This window comes from Nyctibius grandis, chromosome 3, assembly GCF_013368605.1.
Source record: "Nyctibius grandis isolate bNycGra1 chromosome 3, bNycGra1.pri, whole genome shotgun sequence".
In the NCBI taxonomy this organism is placed as follows: domain Eukaryota; kingdom Metazoa; phylum Chordata; class Aves; order Nyctibiiformes; family Nyctibiidae; genus Nyctibius; species Nyctibius grandis.
Genome location: NC_090660.1, coordinates 110,424,791 through 110,444,690, shown reverse-complemented (window position 1 = coordinate 110,444,690; position 19,900 = coordinate 110,424,791). Strand labels below are relative to the sequence as shown.

Here is a 19,900-nt window from a genome sequence, read left to right as displayed (position 1 = left end):
GAAGGGAGATTGTAGTGGAGTAGGAGTCGGCCTCTTCTCCTGGGCAGCTAGCGATAGGACAAGAGGGCACAGCCTCAAGCTTCGCCAGGGGAGGTTCAGGTTGTACGTTAGGAAGCATTTCTTCTCAGCAAGGGTTATTAGACATTGGAATGGGCTGCCCAGGGAGGTGGTGGAGTCACCATCTCTGGATGTGTTTAAGAAAAGACTGGTTGACAGGGTGGTGTCAGCGCAATGGTTGGACTCGATGATGCCAGAGGTCTCTTCCAACCTGACTGATTCTGTGAATCTGTGAGTTTAGCCAATGTGTGTAGTCTGTTGCAGTCAAGATACCATTTCACTAAATAGAATTGTGTTTCTAGTACGTAAAGAGAATTAAAGAGCTTTTGTAGAAGCAGATCAGTCTCCTAGAGAAGGAGATAGATGTGAGGATGATAGATTGAACAAGCAGTAGGACAGAATCATCCTATCAATACACAATTTTAGGTACATGTTCCTGGAATACAGAGTTGCAGGAAAAGAACCATTTTAATGAAGCTAAACACCAAAAGAAGGAAAGGCTTTGAACCTGAAGAAACTGCTCTCACTGAGTTTTTAAGTGCTTTTCCCTCTGCTCATAAAACAATTCCTCATTTGATTTTTTTTCTTTTTCAGAAACTATTTCAGTAAATACAGAAGAGCATCAAAGCATTGAGAACATTTGTACTGTAGTTATCTGCTTTTAGTTTCACATACTAAAAATATATTGCAAGTAGAGGAGTTGATTTCTGTATTTGGCATCTGTTTATGTGTCAATGTATCAAATTTTCCTTCAGATATAACTTTTATATATTGTCTGATGAGGAATTGGTGTGGAGGTACTTTCCTACTAAATTGAACTTTTAGAGGATAAGCTGTGGTCTTTTATGGCAGGTGTCTGTGTGTGTATACATATATACTTTTTTTTCCCTATTTAATTTCCTTTAGCATTCTTTTTTCTTTCACTTCTGGGTACAGTTGAGACTCTTTCCTGTAAACATTTTTTGGAAGAAATAGGGAGCTGTTAACTTATGTTGAAGGGTAACAAGTTTTATGTGCACCAGTGGATTAGATGGTGTGGTATAAAATGGTTGTCTCTATACTATGACTTGTGATGTTGATCTTGTAAAGGATACTACAGAACTTAATGCGTGGTAAAAATCATGGACTCTATTTTTAATGTTTTTTATTTTACGTGTCACAGATACAAAGGTGTACATGTGTGCTGTTTGTATGTTTTCATGTCATTATAAGTGTTGTTATTTAGGGGTCTGAAACCTTTGACATATTTTGTGTCCTGAGAAGATTCTCCTGTAGAGAAGGTGGTGGTTTGGGTGGCAGAAATATTAGCAAGATCTGGCTAGTAAACTTTTAGACCTTTCAGAAAGCAGAAAAATTTGCAACATAGTGGTGTTTTCTTCTAAAAATCAGGTTACCATACTTCAGTTTTTGGAGTCTTCAGTGATTGCCTTCTGGACAATCTGCCAGGAGTGAAGACCAGTGGCTGCACTGTTGAAGTCATTCCAGCTTTACCAAGGCTGCAGATCAGTACCTCCCTTCCAAGGTGAGAAATTGAATTAAATGATGATTTATTTGGTTGTATTTAAGCATTAGTCACAGGCTGAATAAAAACTCCTACATGTGAGTATATAATCAGTGCTTTAGTAAAACAAGACATAAACTACTTGTGCTATTTTTTACTTCAGAATATAAATCTACGTTTTTTTGTTTTACTGCTTGAAACCTTGGAATTTGATAGAAAATATTTTGAGAATTAATTAACTGAGGGAGTGTAATGGTTATTCATTATTAAAGTCATACTTTTAAAAGCCTGGATCCTTTAAAGGCTAAATGTTCATAAAATCTGGAAGTAAAGAGGTAATCCATGGAATAGTGTAGGTTGGAAAGGGCACCTCTGGAGGTCATCTGGTCCAGGACCTTGCTTAAAGAAGGGCCAACTTTGACAAGTGATAAGACTTAAATGTTACATCAGGTTGCCCAGGGCATGATCTAGTTAAGTTTTAATTATCTCCATGGGTGGTGTTTCCATTACCTCTGTGGGAAATCAGTTCCAGTGTCTGACCACACTCGCAAGAGTAAAATCACCCCCTCTTCTTTTTTTTTGCATACTGAACAAACCCAGCTCTTTGAACCTGTCCTGATGTGTCATGTGTTGTAACCTCCTAATCGTTTTGATAACGTTCTTCTCGACTTGCTACAATATATCAATATTTCCATTGTTCAGCAGGGGCCGAAACTTGATACCATACTACAGAAACAGTACGTTTAAGAGGTACAGGAAGAATCAACTAAAATAACTTCCTTATACACTCACTGAAAAGGACACAGTAGTAGTGTGGGGTTTTTGTGGCTTTTTTTTTGAGATTTTTTTTTGTGAAGAGTGTGGCTGACTAATTCCATGATTTTAGAAAGAGCTGGTAAGACACTGATTCGATTCAGATTTTTGAACTTTTCATGGTTCAAGAGCATTCACCTTCTAAGCTGCACGTTGATCACTGTATCTCAGTCTTGCAATCCATCTACCATTTTGCAACTAGTTGTAAAACTACGGAGTTCCTGTTTTTTTTTCTTTAGTATTCCTTTTAGCTGTGGATCAGGAAACAGCCTTTTGTTATTTACTACCCTGATAGCTCAAGTACCACAGGGACTGGTCTGTTGATTGGAAGATCTCAGCTCCATTTCTCCTTAGTAGGATGATCATCAGTATCGTATGACACAAAGATATATATATGTGTGTATATATGTAAATTTTTTTTGTTCTGTTCTTCAGTATGGTTTACTTAGTAAAGCAGAGGAACCAGTTTGGTTCTGATTTTTCCATACTGAATTCTACTTTTCTCATGTGGAATGGGCTTTGTTGATGGCGTTGTATTACAAAGATATAAAAGTAATATCCTGATGAAGACAGCGAAATAATAAAACGCTGCAATTGAGTTACATGTTGGTAAATTCCCTATAAAAATTCTGCTAGATACGGAGTCTGTGTGGTTTAGCTGTAATCAAAATTAATATTGGCTAGGCAAAGTTATGAATATATTAAAGAATATGCTGGGTTTGAAATACAGAGGGAATTGCAAATATTCTTATATGAGCATAATATCTGCTCTTTTTGGATATATGTTCAGCTGATAATGTGGAACATTAACGAGATTTCCTTTGTATATTGCTGTGTATTTACTTTTTCATTGGCGTTAAATTTACTTTTTGTTTCTTCAGATGCTTTAGTTTCAGTACTCAGTCTCAGTTCCTGTGACATCCTGGGAATTCAGATGCATTCCTGGCTACCTTGCAGTATGCCAGAGAGGACTCTGTTTACCATCACTTACTCCTTCTCCTAGCCTCTGTGGTACCAGCAAATTGTCTCATACAACTCATGTCAACAGTTTTATCCTTTGCGTTCTCTGGAGGATGATGTACTTTTAAAAGATATGATGAAGAAATGAAAGAACATTCTTAATTTACAGACAGCAGGATAAAATCTGAATCTGATTTCTATCCTTGCATCTTGCTGATGTGCTTTCTGTTTACATGTGCGTTGACACCCATCTTACCAACATTTGATGTTCGTCTCTAGTCTTGAGAATCTTTTCCTGACAGAGTGTATTAGTTTTTATAGCTGATTGTCTTTGGAACCTTCTACTGGAGCTGAGCTGACTTTTCTTAATTTTTCAACAAATTTATTGATTTTTTAAGTATTTGAGATAATCTTGACACTGTGTTTATCACGTTGCTTCTTTGTAGGTGAAACTGCTGGTACATAGGAAGAGGTTTGTTTGAAAGGTCAAAGATACACAGCTGTGTATATTTTCTTTAACAGTTGATTGATCTAGTTGTAATTTTGGGGTGATAGTCATATTGGCAAGAATAATTCCAGGCCTTTCTCATATCATAACATCTTGCTAGAACTGTAAAAATTCTTTTTATTCACTGTGTAATGGAAGGTCAATTTAATAACCTCAATTTAGCAGAAGCTGTAATATTACGTTGAAGAGCCTTAAGATCATCAAGTCCAACTGTTAACCTAGCACTGCCAATTCTACCACTAAACCATATCCCTAAACACCACATCTACACGACTTTTAAATATCTACAGGGATGGTGACTCAACCACTTCCCTGGGCAGCATATTGCATTGGTTGACCACCCTTTTGGTGAAGAAATTTTTCCTAATATCCAATCTAAACCTCCCCTGGTGCAACTTGAGGTCTCAGAATCACAGAATCAATCAGGTTGGAAGAGACCTCTGGGATCATCGAGTCCAACCATTGCCCTGACACCACCATGGCAACTAGACCATGGCGCTAAGTGCCATGTCCAGTCTTTTCTTAAACACATCCAGAGACGGTGACTCCACCACCTCCCTGGGCAGCCCGTTCCAATGTCTAATGACCCTTTCTGAGAAGAAATTCTTCCTAATGTCCAACCTGAACTTCCCCTGGTGAAGCTTGAGGCTATGTCCTCTTGTCCTATCGCTAGTTGCCTGGGAGAAGAGGCCGACTCCCACTCCACTACAACCTCCCTTCAGGTAGTTGTAGACTGCAAGAAGGTCACCTCTGAGCCTCCTCTTCTCCAGGCTAAACAACCCCAGCTCCCTCAGCCATTCCCCATAGGTCATACCCTCCAGACCCTTCACCAGCTTGGTCGCCCTCCTCTGGACTCACTCCAACACCTCAACATCTTTCTTGAAGTGCAGGGCCCAGAATTGAACACAGTATTCAAGATGCGGCCTCACCAGTGCCGAGTACAGAGGGACGATCCCTGCCCTAGTCCTGCTGGCCGCACTATTGCTGATACAAGCCAGGATGCTGTCGGCCTTCTTGGCCACCTGGGCACACTGCTGACTCATGTTCAGCTGGCCATCGACCAACACCCCCAGGTCCTTTTCCACCAGGCAGTTTTCCAGCCGTTCTTCCCCCAGCCTGTAGTGCTGCATGGGGTTGTTGTGCCCCAAGTGCAGGACCCGACACTTGGCCTTGTTGAACCTCATACAACTGGCCTTGGCCCTTCAATCCAGCCTGGTGAGATCCCTTTTCTTGATGAGTGCTTTATAATATACTGAAATAATTGTGCATTACTGTTGCTCTCAAAATCATGTTTATGGGCAGAGAGGACACTGTGTAAAGCCAGGAATTTACTGTTTGTATCTGAATGATTCCTTTGTTGGACTGTTATTAGTCCAGATGCAATTATTACAGAAGAAAGCAAAAGAGAGAGAGAAAAATACTCAATACAGAAGAAAAGCTGTTAATAATACACTTAAAATTACTATACACACAATTCATGTTTTCTACCTGTTTTCCATGGGCAGGAGCATCTTTCAGTGGATCAGGTTGCTCAGAGCCCCATCCAACCTGATCTTGAACACTTCCAATGATGAGGCATCAACAGCTTCTCTGGGCAACCTGTTCCAGCGTCTCACCACCCTCATTGTAAAAAATTTCTTCCTTATTTCCAATCTAAATCTCCCCTCTTTCAGTTTAAAACTGTTGCCCTTTGTCCTGTCACTACAGGCCTTGGTAAGAAGTCTCTCCATCTTTCTTATAAGCCCCCTTTATGTATTGAAAGGTCACAATAAGGTCTCCCTAGAGCCTTCTCTTCTTCAGGCTGAACAGCCCCAACTCTCTCAGCCTGTCTTCATAGCAGAGGTGCTCCAGCCCTCTGATCATCTTCGTGGCCTCCTCTGGACTCTCTCCAACAGCTCCATGTCTTATGTTGTGGGCCCCAGAGCTGGACGCAGCACTGCAGGTGGGGTCTCACGAGAGCGGAGTAGAGGGGCAGAATCCCCTCCCTCGACCTGCTGGCCACGCTGCTTGTGATGCAGCCCAGGATGCAGTTGGCTTTCTGGGGTGCAAGCACACATTGCTGGCTCATACCTAATTTTTCATCTGCCAGTATCCCCGTGGCCAGCCTCAGTCCTGAGGTCTTGCAAGTTCAGAACAAAGCTGGTGACTATACAGTTCTTAAACAAGAATTGAAATGGTTTTTATTTAAGAAGCTGTATTACAGAAAAGGATGTGTGAGCTGAATTAGCTTGGGCTCAGGTTTCAGATGTACATTTGTACAGTAATTGAAAGTAACATTTGTTTGGTTTGTTAGTATGCTATTCCTTGATGTTTTTGTCTAAATATGAGGGGAGAAAAGAAATTCCTTGTTTCCTGTCACTCCAAATGCCCAAACTTCAGAGTACTGCAATGATAATGATACATGACAGTAAATTTTAAATGATCAAAAAATATGTGTTTTAAGTACTTGTTGTCATCTGTGCGTTCTGAAAGACTAACATCTGCTCTTGTTTGTGGAGGCTTCTTTTCTTCTGCTAAGGGAGGCTAGGACAGAAAGGAAAGATAGCAGAAATACCTGCCAAAAGAAGTTACTGAACCTGGGTTTACCAACAGATTTATCAGTCATTAATCTCAGTAGTTTTTGCCATTGTATCCTTGATCCCTTGTGACCATTTTGCATTAGCATGAAAAATACAGTCAGAAGTGCAAGCTCTCCCCTTCTGTCGTGCTCCGCAGTCCTCCTTTCCTCATTCATGTTCTAAAGAGTTCATTTAAATTCACCGTTTCACCTTTCACACAGTGAATTTCTTCCAGGATCCACTCCCATGAGGTTTATGCCCTCTGCTGTCCACTAAAACTACATTCTCTCCGCCCATGTTACTACTTCCTAGCAAAGGTCAAGGTTACTGCTCAGTTCTCCTTTATCCATGATGTGTTGTCATAGCACTGTGCATATCTACTATTTCAGTACTTGACTGGTTTGACACATTTGTTACTTCAAAACGAACTGCTTGATACTAATTTAAATAAATTGTCTTGTTTCTGGAGCTTTAGATACCCATGCATTTTCTCTAGCACAGATAACTCATAGAATAATTTTTTTTCATCTTTAAGTTATTTTTACAATATATTGCTCTACTCAGTATATCTTACCTCGTGTTTCAGATACTGTTTATGATCCCTTAAGAAAACAGTTTCTGGGTGAATAGCTGCATAAAACAGTTAGTGCTACTTATCTATCATGAAAGGTGTTTCTGTTTTCATTCCACATATATTGCAGTCTACAACTACCTGAAGGGAGGTTGTAGTGGAGTGGGCGTCGGCCTCTTCTCCCAGGCAACTAGTGATAGGAGAAGAGGACACAGCCTCAAGCTTCGCCAGGGGAGGTTCAGGTTGGACATCGGGAAGAATTTCTTTACAGAAAGGGTCATTAGACATTGGAATAGGCTGCCCAGGGAGGTGGTGGAGTCACCATCTCTGGATGTGTTTAAGAAAAGACTGGACATGGCACTTAGTGCCATGGTCTAGTTGCCATGGTGGTGTCAGGGCAATGGTTGGACTCGATGATCCCAGAGGTCTCTTCCAACCTGATTGATTCTGTGATATCATATGCTGGTGGAGTCTGGGAATGCCTAACAATGTCAGATAATGTATCCTCACTTATGAGTACAAAGGTTTAATCTCTCTGGAGGTTTCTCCTACCAGTTAACTTTATTCTCACTTTTGTAATTTTTATGGGCTGACCAGAGAACAGTATGGACTTCAGGATCTTGCAGAGGACTCTCACCCCGGTTTCTCCTATGAGCACTCAACTTCTTACTCTCCTCCTCACTCTTATTTTTTACTATTTTTGTTTTACATTCACCTCTTGCTACTTGTTGTTACTCAACCCTGGTGTTCAAACACTTGGTAGGTCAGATATCAGTTTTTTCCAAGTTTGCTCATTCTAATGACCTGCTCTTGCTTTTTTTGCTCTTTTCCCTTTCTTATGTTTTTTTGCAGCAATTTTTAATAAGCTTTCACAGTTAGGAATACATATTTTATATTGCTTGAAATCTGACTTGTCTTATGCATAAAATATTAATGTTCGTCCTCAATGGTTATAAAAAATGACCCTGGCTAAAATGAGAATGGAGAATGATATCTAATATCTTCAAGATTGCAGAGCAGTAGTTTCTGAGTCTTCAAAGAATAGTTAATAGAATATAGTAACTTGGACAGGATTTTAAGATATTTATCATAATATTTGTTTGTCTCTATGTCACATTTTGTAGGTCTGCTCATACGCTTCAACCTTCTTCAGGGGATGAAATCTCCACTAATGTGTCTGTCCAGCTTTACAATGGAGAGACCCAACAGCTTATCATTAAGTTAGAAAATATTGGAACAGAACCATTGGAGAAACTAGAGGTCACAGCGAAAACAGTCAACACTAAGGGTGTGTATGCTGATTTATATTTAGAAATAATAATGATCACTTTTTCCCTGATAAAAGGGGAACTAGTTGTGTTATATTTCTTTTAGGTCATTTTAGAATAAATATCACAATCCTTGTTAAGGAACTGCAATCATTCAGTTTGATTTTATTGTAGGAATATAGAAATGAAAGAAAATGTAAGAAAATGTAGAAGGAAAATGAAAGAAATTGTAGAACCATCTGTGTGTCAAAGGGTCACCTGCTTTTTGGAAATCCAGGTTTTGTTTTAACATTACTTGGAAAGAAAAATCTTGAGGCAATAACTAGTAAAAAGCAAGACTCTTGGGTCTAAATTATTTTCTCCTTATGTCTAAATAATAAGACATCCTCTAAATAATAAGGCATCCTGGGGTGTATTAGAAGGGGTGTGGTTAGCAGGTCACGAGAGGTTCTCCTCCGCCTCTACTCTGCCCTGGTGAGGCCACATCTGGAATATTGTGTCCAGTTCTGGGCCCCTCAGTTCAAGAAGGACAGGGAACTGCTCGAGAGAGTCCAGCGCAGAGCCACGAAGATGCTTAAGGGAGTGGAACATCTCCCTTCTGAGGATAGGCTGAGGGAGCTGGGTCTCTTTAGCTTAGAGAAGAGGAGACTGAGGGGTGACCTCATTAATGTTTATAAATATGTAAAGGGCAAGTGTCACGAGGATGGAGCCAGGCTCTTCTCAGTGACATCCCTTGACAGGACAAGGGGCAATGGGTGCAAGCTGGAACACAGGAGGTTCCACATAAATATGAGGAAAAACTTCTTTACGGTGAGGGTGACTGAACACTGGAACAGGCTGCCCAGAGAGGTTGTGGAGTCTCCTTCTCTGGAGACATTCAAAACCCACCTGGACGCGTTCCTGTGTGATATGGTCTAGGCAATCCTGCTCCGGCAGGGGGATTGGACTAGATGATCTTTCGAGGTCCCTTCCAATCCCTAACATTCTGTGATTCTGTGATTCTGTAAATAAACTGATTAGTTAATTAAATAAATTATCATTAGCAGTAATGTTGTCCTACTTGAGGGAGTGGAAGTAAATAAGCCTCTATCTCACTCAGTGAGCAATAAGAAAAAATGGGATAAAAGACTTCAAAAAGCAAAGCAATAAATAAAATAAGCTGTTGTGAGTTAAAAGAATAATTGAAGGTATGGAAGAAATACAATACATCTCCTGCTTCCAGTTGTTTCTCCTAAAATACTCTGTACATATTAGTATTAAAAAGTAGTCTGATAGGTGAATCGTTTTTGTTTTGTGATGTGTTTTATAATTTTTGGTTTGTCCTTTGAGGCATCTGATATTAACAGAAGAACTGCAGGTGGCAAGCAAGATGATCTTTACTTACAATAGAAATACCTTGTTTTATTGCGGGTTTTATTCTGTCAGTGCCCGAGTATTAAAAAGCAATGTGATACCTGGTGATTTTTGTTCATTTCAGTATTCGAGTTCGTGATTTTTTTTTCAACAGAGTATCCTCTTCTCTGCAACCTGAGAGAACAGGAGTTGCCAATCATCTAAGAATAGATTTTCTGTTTGAGAGTTGTTACCAAAAATAATTTTAGAAGCTGAAACATGTGATGACTTACTGTTCTTATTTCAGTAATTCCAACGTGCTCCTTCTGTGCTAGGTGCTGTATGTCTGCAATGGAAAGACCAAATACAGCACGCGTGTTAAATGGTGAAGTTTATGTGATGAAATGTATTAAGTGGTGGAATATATGGACCTCTGAATCAGATGTTAATCAGACTCTTACTGCATAACATTACACAATTAATTGGTTCAAAATTTTGAAAAAGAGACTCTTGTTAACTTTAAAACCATCATAATCTCTCAGTTACAACTTTTTTTAAAAATGGTGGGGAAAAAGGAAAAAAGTTGATAGACTCAGCTATGAGTTCAGTAAAACTTTAATTTTAGTTCATCCTTCATTTTCTTTCTCTGTAGAAAATTTTTATCATCAACCCTCTTTGTGTATTTGACAGTCTCTTAGATGTTATTAAGCATGATGATAATTGTCTTTATCAGAAAAAGGAAAATTTCTGATGAGTAACTCACAAATATGCATACTCAAAAAAATGCAACACTTAAATCGCTATTTCAGAAAATTAGAAATGAGAGCAAGTTTTGAGAGGCACCAAATGATATTTGTTCTGAGCGTGTGAGAACCGTGCAATCAGAATCATAGAATTGTAGAAGTGTACGTGGGCAGGGACCTCTGGAAATCGTCTTACCCAACCTTCCTTTGAAAGCAAAGCTTTAGATTAGGTTATCCAGGGTCCTGTCAAGCAGGGTCTTCAGTTTCTTGCATTGTCTCCCAGAAGCAAAATACACTCCTGTATTTGGAACTGTATGCTTGAGTTGAACTACTTGTCCACATTAAGCATGTAATAATTATGTTATTTCAAACGTGATTGCACATGGGTCTTGCAAAGGATGGACCTTTGCCTTTTTTAATGGACTCTCTTCCAGTTTAGTTATTGTAAATGGATACAAATGTGTAAGGGTGGACTCATGGTACAGTGTGATGTGGGATTCTGGTGATCAACAGGGAACTAAAGGTTTGTAATGACAGACAGCTCAGTTTGGTCAGTGATACTACATGGAAATAGTGTGGATAATGCATTAAACCATCCCTAATAGCAACACAAATTCTTAACATGATATTATATCTCAAGTTGAGAGCATATGCAGACCTTATGAACTATCTGTAGTGCATTAAGAAGATGTCTCTTGGATGTTCTTTACTATTCCTTAGATGAAATGTGCCAGTGATTTAAACTGCTCAAGGTCTCCTTGAAAGCTGTTTGGCATCTTCACCTGCCATGACCACAGCTTGCCTGTCAACTTGAGAGCCCATGAGAAGTTGTTGTCCAATTTCAGCCAAACACAAAGAGCTTTCAATCATCCTTGCTTTCACCTGATTTGCTTTGGTTCTTTTAGTCTTGGCAGTTGCTCGTAAATCTTCTGCAGCCGCTGCGTGCATGCCTGTCTGACTTCCATTTCCTTATCTTCTGTTTCTGGGGCCACAACTTTTAGCACAAAGATGAATGCTGCAAATGGCAACCATTCTCCTTTTTTTTGTTGAAATTAGTGGATGGGATTAGCTGTTGTAGTGCAATGACTTGACCTCCCTCCTTCGTTATATTAGCTATAGCCAGTCATTTTTCTGGAGGAAGCCCACTTCTCTGGCATTGTTTTCAATGGTGTCTTGTTAATAACCTCTGGAGATCAGGCTTTCAACCTTGCCTTCCCTTACTTCCTCTCTTCTCTTTCTTTCAGGTGCAGCTCCTTAACTTTTCCACTCTGGCCCTCAGATAAATGAGCAGAAATTGCAGCTCACACTGCAGTTTATGAAGCACATCACAGGGTTTTCGAGTCCTTTAGCAGCCATGCGTTACGGAACAGATCCTGAGGCAAATCAGCAAAAGGAACTTGTGCTGCCACAATAAACATGTCTGTCATGTCTTCTAATGTCTCATTGCACCACTCTGTCTGTCAGGCTGTGGTGTCTGTCAGGCGGACATCACGTGTATGCTGTCAAGGTCAACTCTGTGTCACCTCATATTGTCCCTCACCAGGTCAGATGGTCTAATACTTTCTTTAGAATGATGACATGTGCTAAGGGGATGCCTTTCCATCCTTTGTCTCCAGTCAGCTCCTTGTGAGAGGCTTGTTATGTCTCAGTTAGGGGATGTGCTCTAAAAGCTTTGATAACCCAACTATTTGATCCATTCAGGGGCAAATGTGACACTGATGTTTTCAATCCTGAAGCACTGAGAAGAGTGTGCCAGGCATTCTTACCAGTCTTGCAGGTTGTTAGGCTCTAGTAGTGAGCACCAGATGTGCACACAGAATGAACTTGGATGATGAAGCAAAACCTCACTGATCTTTCTTAGAAGTGATTGACCTCTGAAATTTAAACATAGAGAAATGAATTCACCTGTCTAGCTGTATTCTTCCCATGTTCTCTGAACACATCTGCTTGCGGTCTCAGCTGTTTAACTGTGCCAGACCAAAAATGACAAATCCTCTCTGAGGTCTAGGTAACCCATTTTAAGAACTGTGAATATACTGGAGTAGATCTATTTACCTTTTGTTACCAAACAAAACTGTAGTGTCTTTCAAACTGGAGTTGGGTTGTGTTCCATAGAGAGTTGTGAATGCAGGCAAGCTTTTCTCTAGGTAGTCCAAACATCCTTGTGAAGGCAGGACAGTGAAGAGTGTTGGTAATCCAGCCCCAGTTGAGCTGTCGTGGTTTTACTCTTTGGGTTTCTTAGCTCAAATCTCTTCTTCTCTGCCCACACTGGCTGACCGAAATCTTAATTGACTTTGTACGATTCTCACTGACTCTTTTGTGCACTCATAGGATAAATGTCAAATGGTTCATGATTTAGAGCACATCTTTCTCATTTTAGGTATACTTCCTGATTGCCTAGAGGAAGATCCGCTACATACATTTATATTTTAAAGAACAAAGCAAGTCCAGCAAGTTCATTTCTGTCTACCACGTCTGAGATCAAAATATTCTGGATTGTCTCCTCAATTTGAAAAAGGCTGTTTTTCCCCAGTCACAAAAGGAAATCAATAATAATATCGGTACAGTGCCTGTGAGTTGATGAACTATTAGTGCTTTTAACCCTGTAATTCTAGTGTGCATGGCTGAGACTTCCTCATTTTAAAAAAATGTGGTGGATACTCTGCAGTGCTAAATACACAACTTGAATTTTTGCTAGAATTTCACGCACTTGGAGAAGTTAAGATGTATGAATGCCAATGCCTGTGCATTCAGAACTGATAGTTATTTTGAGATCCTGTGTATTCTGCTAGGAATATATACTTCAGCTGGTGAGGCATCAAGAATCAGATGTGCAGATTACCATAGAAGTCTGAAGAGCTTTGTTGCCTTGAAGCGCATCAGATTTCTGTCTTCAGGTGTGTGATCATACTTGCATTCAGTGTAGAATCAGAGAATAGTTTGGGTTGGAAGGGACCTTTAAAGATCATCTAGTCCAACTCCCCTGCAATGAGCAGGGACATCTTCAACTAGATCAGGTTGCTCAGAGCCCCGTCCAACCTGACCTTGAATGTTTCCAGGGATGGGGCATCTACCACCTCTCTGGGCAACCTGTGCCAGTGTTTCACCACCCTCATTGTAAAAACTTTCTTCCTTATATCTAGTCTAAATCTACCCCCTTTTACTTTAAAACCATTACCCCTCATCCTGCCACAACAGGCCCTACTAAAAAGTCTGTCCCCATCTTTCTTCTAAGCCCCCTTTAAGTACTGAAAGGCTGCAGTAAGGTTTCCCCAGAGTCTTCTCTTCTCCAGGCTGAACAACCGTAACTCTCTCAGCCTTTGAATTTAGGGATGTGGAGTACTCTGGTCTCATCTTTCTGTGCTAGTTGGGAACTGGTCTTGCATTTACATTTCCTTTCAGCTGCTCAGCTTGTGAAGCAGCAGTTGTTTTGGTTATGTTCTACCCAGACTTCACCTTTCAGCTGTAGTCTGTTACATTTTACTTTATTTGTTTCCTTTTGTCCTTACCTTTAAATCTTTCCCCCACTGTTCCAAGTGTTTTAATTAAATGGTCGGTAGTATTGCTAGCGTCTTACTGGACCTCCAGACTGAACTTTATCTTTTTATCCTCCTGTGGGTTTTTTTTTGGTAAATCTCTGTTCGTCAAGAATCCACAACTGTGCTCAGAACACTATTCCATGTATGTACAGTTTCTCTCATGTTTTAACTTAGTTTGCAATTTTGAGGCTGTCTGCGGATCATAACGCTATGGTTAATATAGGATTCAGTCCCATCCTGTCCCATTCTCCCACAGAAGGACAAAGGCATAAGAATTTAAGAAATGTCCGAGGGCTGATGGTCCATCTAGCTCACTAGTCACTGGACATTAGGAGATGCTGCTTAGGGAGAGCATGCAGGTCTCGCCACTGGTGTGGCATTTTCATTGTGCTTGCTCAGCCTCTGTAGTTGCTGTAGACACATAGTGCTTTTCAGTAGACCTTTGTGGACTTACCCATGAATTTGCGTAATCCCATTCTGAAGCTGCTGGTACTGCTTGGCTGTGCAGCCTCTGTAGCAACAGATTCCAGAAGTTCACTACCAGCTGGGTAGAGAAGTGCTGTATCTGTTTTAATCTCATCTCCTACTAGTTTTATCAAGTGCTCCCAGTTCTCATACCAGGGAATTTAGTGAACAACAGTTCTGCATCACTTTATCTGCCGTCTTTGTGAATTTTGTAAACTGTAGTCATCTTCCCCTACTCAGCCTTCTGTTCAAACTGAAGGGTCCCAGCATTTTTAATCTCTGCTCACATGGCAGCTGCTCCACACTCTTCATCATTTTATTTACCCTTCTTTGGACTGGCTCTAGCTCTAGTGTGTCCTCCTTGCAGTAGAGAGACCAGAACTGCAAATAACACTTAGGATGTGAGCACGCCAAGGTTTTATGCAGGGACAAAATGCCCCCTTTGACTTGCTTTCAGTATCCTTCCTCATGATGACCTACATTTTGATGGGTTTTGTGTGTTTTTTGGTTTTTGTTTGGTTGGTTGGTTTGTTGTTTTTTTGCTGTTCGCTAACCTGATGATTCCAGAGGACCATCAATGGTGACTCTAGGGTTTCTTTCTGGAGTTGTAACTGTCACTTCCAAGTTCAACATACCAGGGATGACTCATATTTTTTTTCCCTGAGATGCATTATTTTAACTTTATGGATGTTGAAGTCCAATCTTTTTGTCTACTCACTTGATTTCATGAGGTCCTTTTGAGTTTCTTGCCTTTGACATTACTGCTCCCCTAAATTATTTCAAAATCTAGTCAAGATTAACTCTCTGGAAATGAATCTGATCAAGTGGTGGATGTAATTTGCAGAACAATTTAATGCTGATAGCCTTAAACATTGTTATTGAAAGAAATGTCTTTGTCTACACTGTTGATCTAAAAAGCATTTTATGAAGAGAAAAAAAGAAATTAAAATCTCAGTAGCCCATAAATTCTATACATTTGCAATCTATGCGATTGAGATATTAATGTGTTAATATACCGAATACTAAATACACGTTGCTAGTCTAATTTGAATTTGTTCCCATTTAAATTAAGTAATTCTTAAATTTATCATTTTATGGTTTTGTTTGTTCACTGATTATCTTAAAAATAAAGAATTTTGAGAAAAATGACAGCAATCCTAATATGTCATGTTCTATGTTCTATACAATCGCATGAACTTGTCATGGTGGGAAGATACAAACAGATTATGGCTTTTCATAATTGTTTTAATAAGTATGTAAAGTTAAATACCGAAAGCATTAAATTATTTCAGTAAAGAATTTTGTAGATGAGTTTACATGGACATAAACCATTCGTACATCTTTTTGAAAAGATATAATTGGGAAAATGAGAGACACAGCAAAAAGCCAGATTTACCTGGGAACTTAAGATTGACAAGAATTGAGGAATGGTTCTTGTGATCTCAAAAGACTTACGATTCTATGGAGTTTCGCTAGGCAAAATGCCAACGTGGATTTTTTTCTTTGCAGACCTTAAAATCTGTTAAGAGCTAGATCAGGTTAGGGTAACCCACAGTTAGATTGTGGGTAAGCTGTTATATGATATTTGTTATGATTTTAGTGATTTAGTATCCAGTAAAATGATAAAATAAGTTACTAATTTAAACTCTCAACTAAAAGTTGCTTGTAACTTCAGTTATTTGCTAAACACCAATTTTGGATTCTAGAAACAACTGAATGCAGGTATGCCCCAAATAAGCCTTTCCCAATGAAATGAAAGGTTTCAATCCCCATACCATAGTATAATTCACTGTAATTACGATTACTGAACAAGTTGAAGAAAACATTATTAAACTATAAACTATATCTATCAATGATAGATAAACTAGATTTTTCTCTACAGTTTAACTTTTAGCTTGAGCATTCAAACTTTGTCTTGTAATTATAGGTGTTAAATTAGAGAGTATCCACAAGGGCTATTCTCACTTGGGTGGTCTTTTCACTTTTAATATCTCCTTCTTAATGAAAATAAATTTTGGAAACAATTTGTTCATTAAACTGAAGATACTTTCAAGTGCTTGGGATATGTCATTCTTCTTTGCTTACACTGAAGAAGAGCATCCCTTTAGCATATTATGTTTTTACTTATCATGAAAAGGGGATAGAGATTGCTGTGCTTTTTAAGCTACTTCTTTTGAAAACAGAAGAAAATCAGAACACTGATATGGTTACAGCTAAATCATTAGGTGAGGTGGAGGTGACTTAAGGAAACAATTATTAGCAGGAGTGTCTATTTTTACCTCATCTTCGTTCTTATGAAGAAGTCTATAATATTGATCTGATGTGGAAGGACACAAGACAACGACTGATGATCTGTGAGAAAAATATATCTCAGGCAAAGCAGTTATTGTTTAGGTAGAAGTTAATGGAAAAAGATTCACTTCCCCTCCACCCCAATGCCATTGTTTCTGGGCAAATTAACAAATTTTAGACTGGAATTCTAAATACTTTTATTGAAAGAGCCTTAATTCTAGGTTGTAGTTGTTGAGGCAGTCTTCCCATCTCATTTTCTCACACGTGTGGATCTTAGGTGATGGTTTTGGAAAGGCTTTGAAATGCCAATACGCTGACTTGCTCTTAAATACGGTAGACTGGCGTGAGGTAGAGAAGAACTATGTGACTTTCAGTGGTCCCTGTGTTACGCAAAGCAGTGCTCAAATGAAGAAGAATTCTTCAGTGTGCTTTGAAGATAGTATGCATTGCTATAATAGATTAATAAATATCTGTTTAGGATTCTCCCAGTCAAACCATCATGTTTATTTTATGTATTAATAGACTTTTCTGCAGTGTTTAGCATTGTATGGTCTTGCAAATATTAATGAATTTATGGATGTGGTGGGTTGACCCCAGCCAGAACTGAAGCCCTCACCCAGTTGCTTGCTTACTCCCCACATCATCTCCCCCAGTAGGGTGGTGAAGAGAGTCGGAAGGGCGAAAGTGAGAAAGCTCGTAGGTAGACATAAAGATTGTTTGATAAGCAAAGGAAACGGGGAAAAAACAGAACAAAATGACATTTTATGGCATGGAATATCCCTTTGGTCAGTCTGGCTCAGCTGTCCTGGTTGTGTTGCCTTCTAGCCTGTTGCCCACTGCTGGCCTACTCGCTGCCAGGGCAGAGTGGGAAAAGAGAAAGCCTTGATGCCGCGCAAGTACTGTGCAGCAATAGCCTAAAAGCTGGTGCGTTATCAGCACTGTTTTAGTCACAAATCCAAAACACAGCACCATATATGCTGCTATACAGAAAATTAACTCCATCCTGTACAATGGATTAGAAGTGAAGCACTAAGAGATTGATTTTTTTTTTTCTTTTTTTCCTCTCCAGGGATCATTCATGAAGTGCATAAAAGAAATAGATAATAGCAGATATTTCTTGTGTCTATTCAGTATTTGAGTAAGATTAGTTCACAAAGTCATCACTGTATTATTGTGCCATTCTAATATGTAGCAACCTTTTCTGCCATTCAAAAAAAGTTATTTGCTCTTGCGTGAAGTCCATAGAATATAACTTTTTGATTGCTTTTGCTGAAGGTATTTAAACGTCTGTGACTCTTAGCTTTTCGCATACTTCAGAGCTTGAAATAGCACCTAACTAGCTCACCCTTCTTCCTGAAGTGGGCTTAACCCTCTACTCCTCTTTATTTCAAGAGGCATCTTTTGATGTTACTAGAGTAATAAGGAGACTGAATAACTAGATAAAATATCTCAACGTATTGATGAACAGTAAATATTGTCTTTTTTTTTTTTTTTCCTCATATTACCTTCCGGCACTTTAGGTTTAGGGCAGAGGAGCTAATAATTACAGATGCTGTATCTCACATGGACCAATGATAAATAATTTCTCCAACAAATATCTTTTAACAAACTATCCTGTCTGGCAGCATCCTTAATATTTGGGTCTTACATACTTTATGTTTCTCAGTTTTGAGAAAGGACTTTATTTTAGAAAACATGAAAGCCAGTAGCCTTCCTAGCCTTCTCCGTTGTGTTTCAGAATTGTAACTGGTTTATTTTAATGTATTATTTTGAGGAAATCTTTTTGCATTCATGTGCCGTTTCCTGAGTTGGAGTCTGTGTGATTCACAACTATATGAACTTTTAGGTCCTCTGCAGGCTGTATTCTCGAGGATTCAAAGTGTATGTTTAATGCTGCCTATTGTGCAATATTGTTCTTCTGGTAGTGTTCTTCTTCACTTAGTCATATTTTGAGCTTTGTGATCCACATGCTTCCAGGTCAATGTCAGTAACCTCTCTAATGTCTTTCTAGTGTTACATTCATTTTTAATACCTTAATTCTGAATATATTAGAATATAAACAGAAAATGACAAATCAGTCTCTACAACAGTTATAAACTTAAACTTCCTTAACACAGGGGTTATGCTCATGAAATATTTACTTATTTTAATACAGAGAAGCTGTATGGGGACTTCTTGAGTTGGAAGCTAGAAGATACCCTGTCCCAGTTTCCTCTAAAACCTGGGAAGATTGCAACATTTACTGTAAACATTAAAGTGAAGCTGGACTTCTCATGCCAAGAAAACCTTCTGCAAGATCTCAGTGATGGTGAGCTTTTAATTTCTCCTTGCTTAGGAGGGTTGTACATACTTCTGAGAAACACTTATCCAATTATTGTGCCATTAGTTTTAAAATACGGTGTGTGATGTGGCTGTGTATTTTCATATTCGTGTCTCCTAATGCAAAGACTACTCTTCAGTGAGCTGTATGGATTGAAGATTGAATTTTTGTGACAACTGTGGACGTGACAGTCTGACCAAACTTTCCCATTGTGACACCTTGCCCTGCTATCTTTTTAAATCTTTCTTGACACAGTGTTTTTGATGTGTCTCTTTGTATCCTTATCTTATGAAGATAAAGAAAAATGGTTTGCAAACATCAGTGGGTTTTAAAGAGAAATAACGATATGTTGATCATTTAGCTATCCCAGATTGTAGAATTCTTAATTGTGGCTGACTGCAGTTTGCCAGAAGTGATTATTGAAATGTAGGGCATAATATTATATTATTATATACATATTTGTACTGTAGAGAAAGTTTCATGTGCTTAAAGTTGTAGTTTCTTTTGAATAAAAACCCCCAATGTTTGCTTGTATTAGAATTACCTGTAATTACAAGTACCAGATACTTGGAGTAAGGATTTCCCTTTTATAATAAACACACAGTCTCACTGGAGTAATTGCTATACTCTGTATTTTTTCAATTGCCTGATGTATTTACACTGATTGAATTAACTTGATAAAACAAGATATTCCTGTATTAAAAAAAATAGTATCATTATTATTTGGACTGTTTCCCAGGATCCAGTTGCAGGTATGCATTATCAGTCTAATTAATCTTTAAAAAATAAATATTTTCAGTATAAAAAATACAACAACATGCCTAGCTTATTCAGGTTGAATAAGACTGATTTCTGTGTGTTATCTTGAAAATGCATTTAGATAGAAATTATATTAATTGTTAGTAAAGGTTAAAAGACTGCTTTGTGTTTTTTAAACCTCCCTGATTAAAATACATAAATTATAAAAATATTT

The 19,900-nt window shown here is 38.8% G+C and overlaps 1 protein-coding gene across 4 annotated transcripts in view; it reads left to right on the top strand.

Annotated features, from left to right (window-relative positions):
- TRAPPC9 (trafficking protein particle complex subunit 9) overlaps nucleotides 1-19,900 on the top strand; it is a 525,994-nt gene that overhangs the window by 77,859 nt on the left and 428,235 nt on the right. For all 4 annotated transcript variants that reach the window (XM_068396800.1, XM_068396798.1, XM_068396799.1 and 1 more), the window contains 3 exons: nucleotides 1,447-1,579; nucleotides 8,093-8,256; nucleotides 18,763-18,915. In XM_068396800.1, coding sequence (XP_068252901.1) covers nucleotides 1,447-1,579; nucleotides 8,093-8,256; nucleotides 18,763-18,915 — 450 coding nt within the window. The remainder of the gene's footprint in view (nucleotides 1-1,446; nucleotides 1,580-8,092; nucleotides 8,257-18,762; nucleotides 18,916-19,900) is intronic.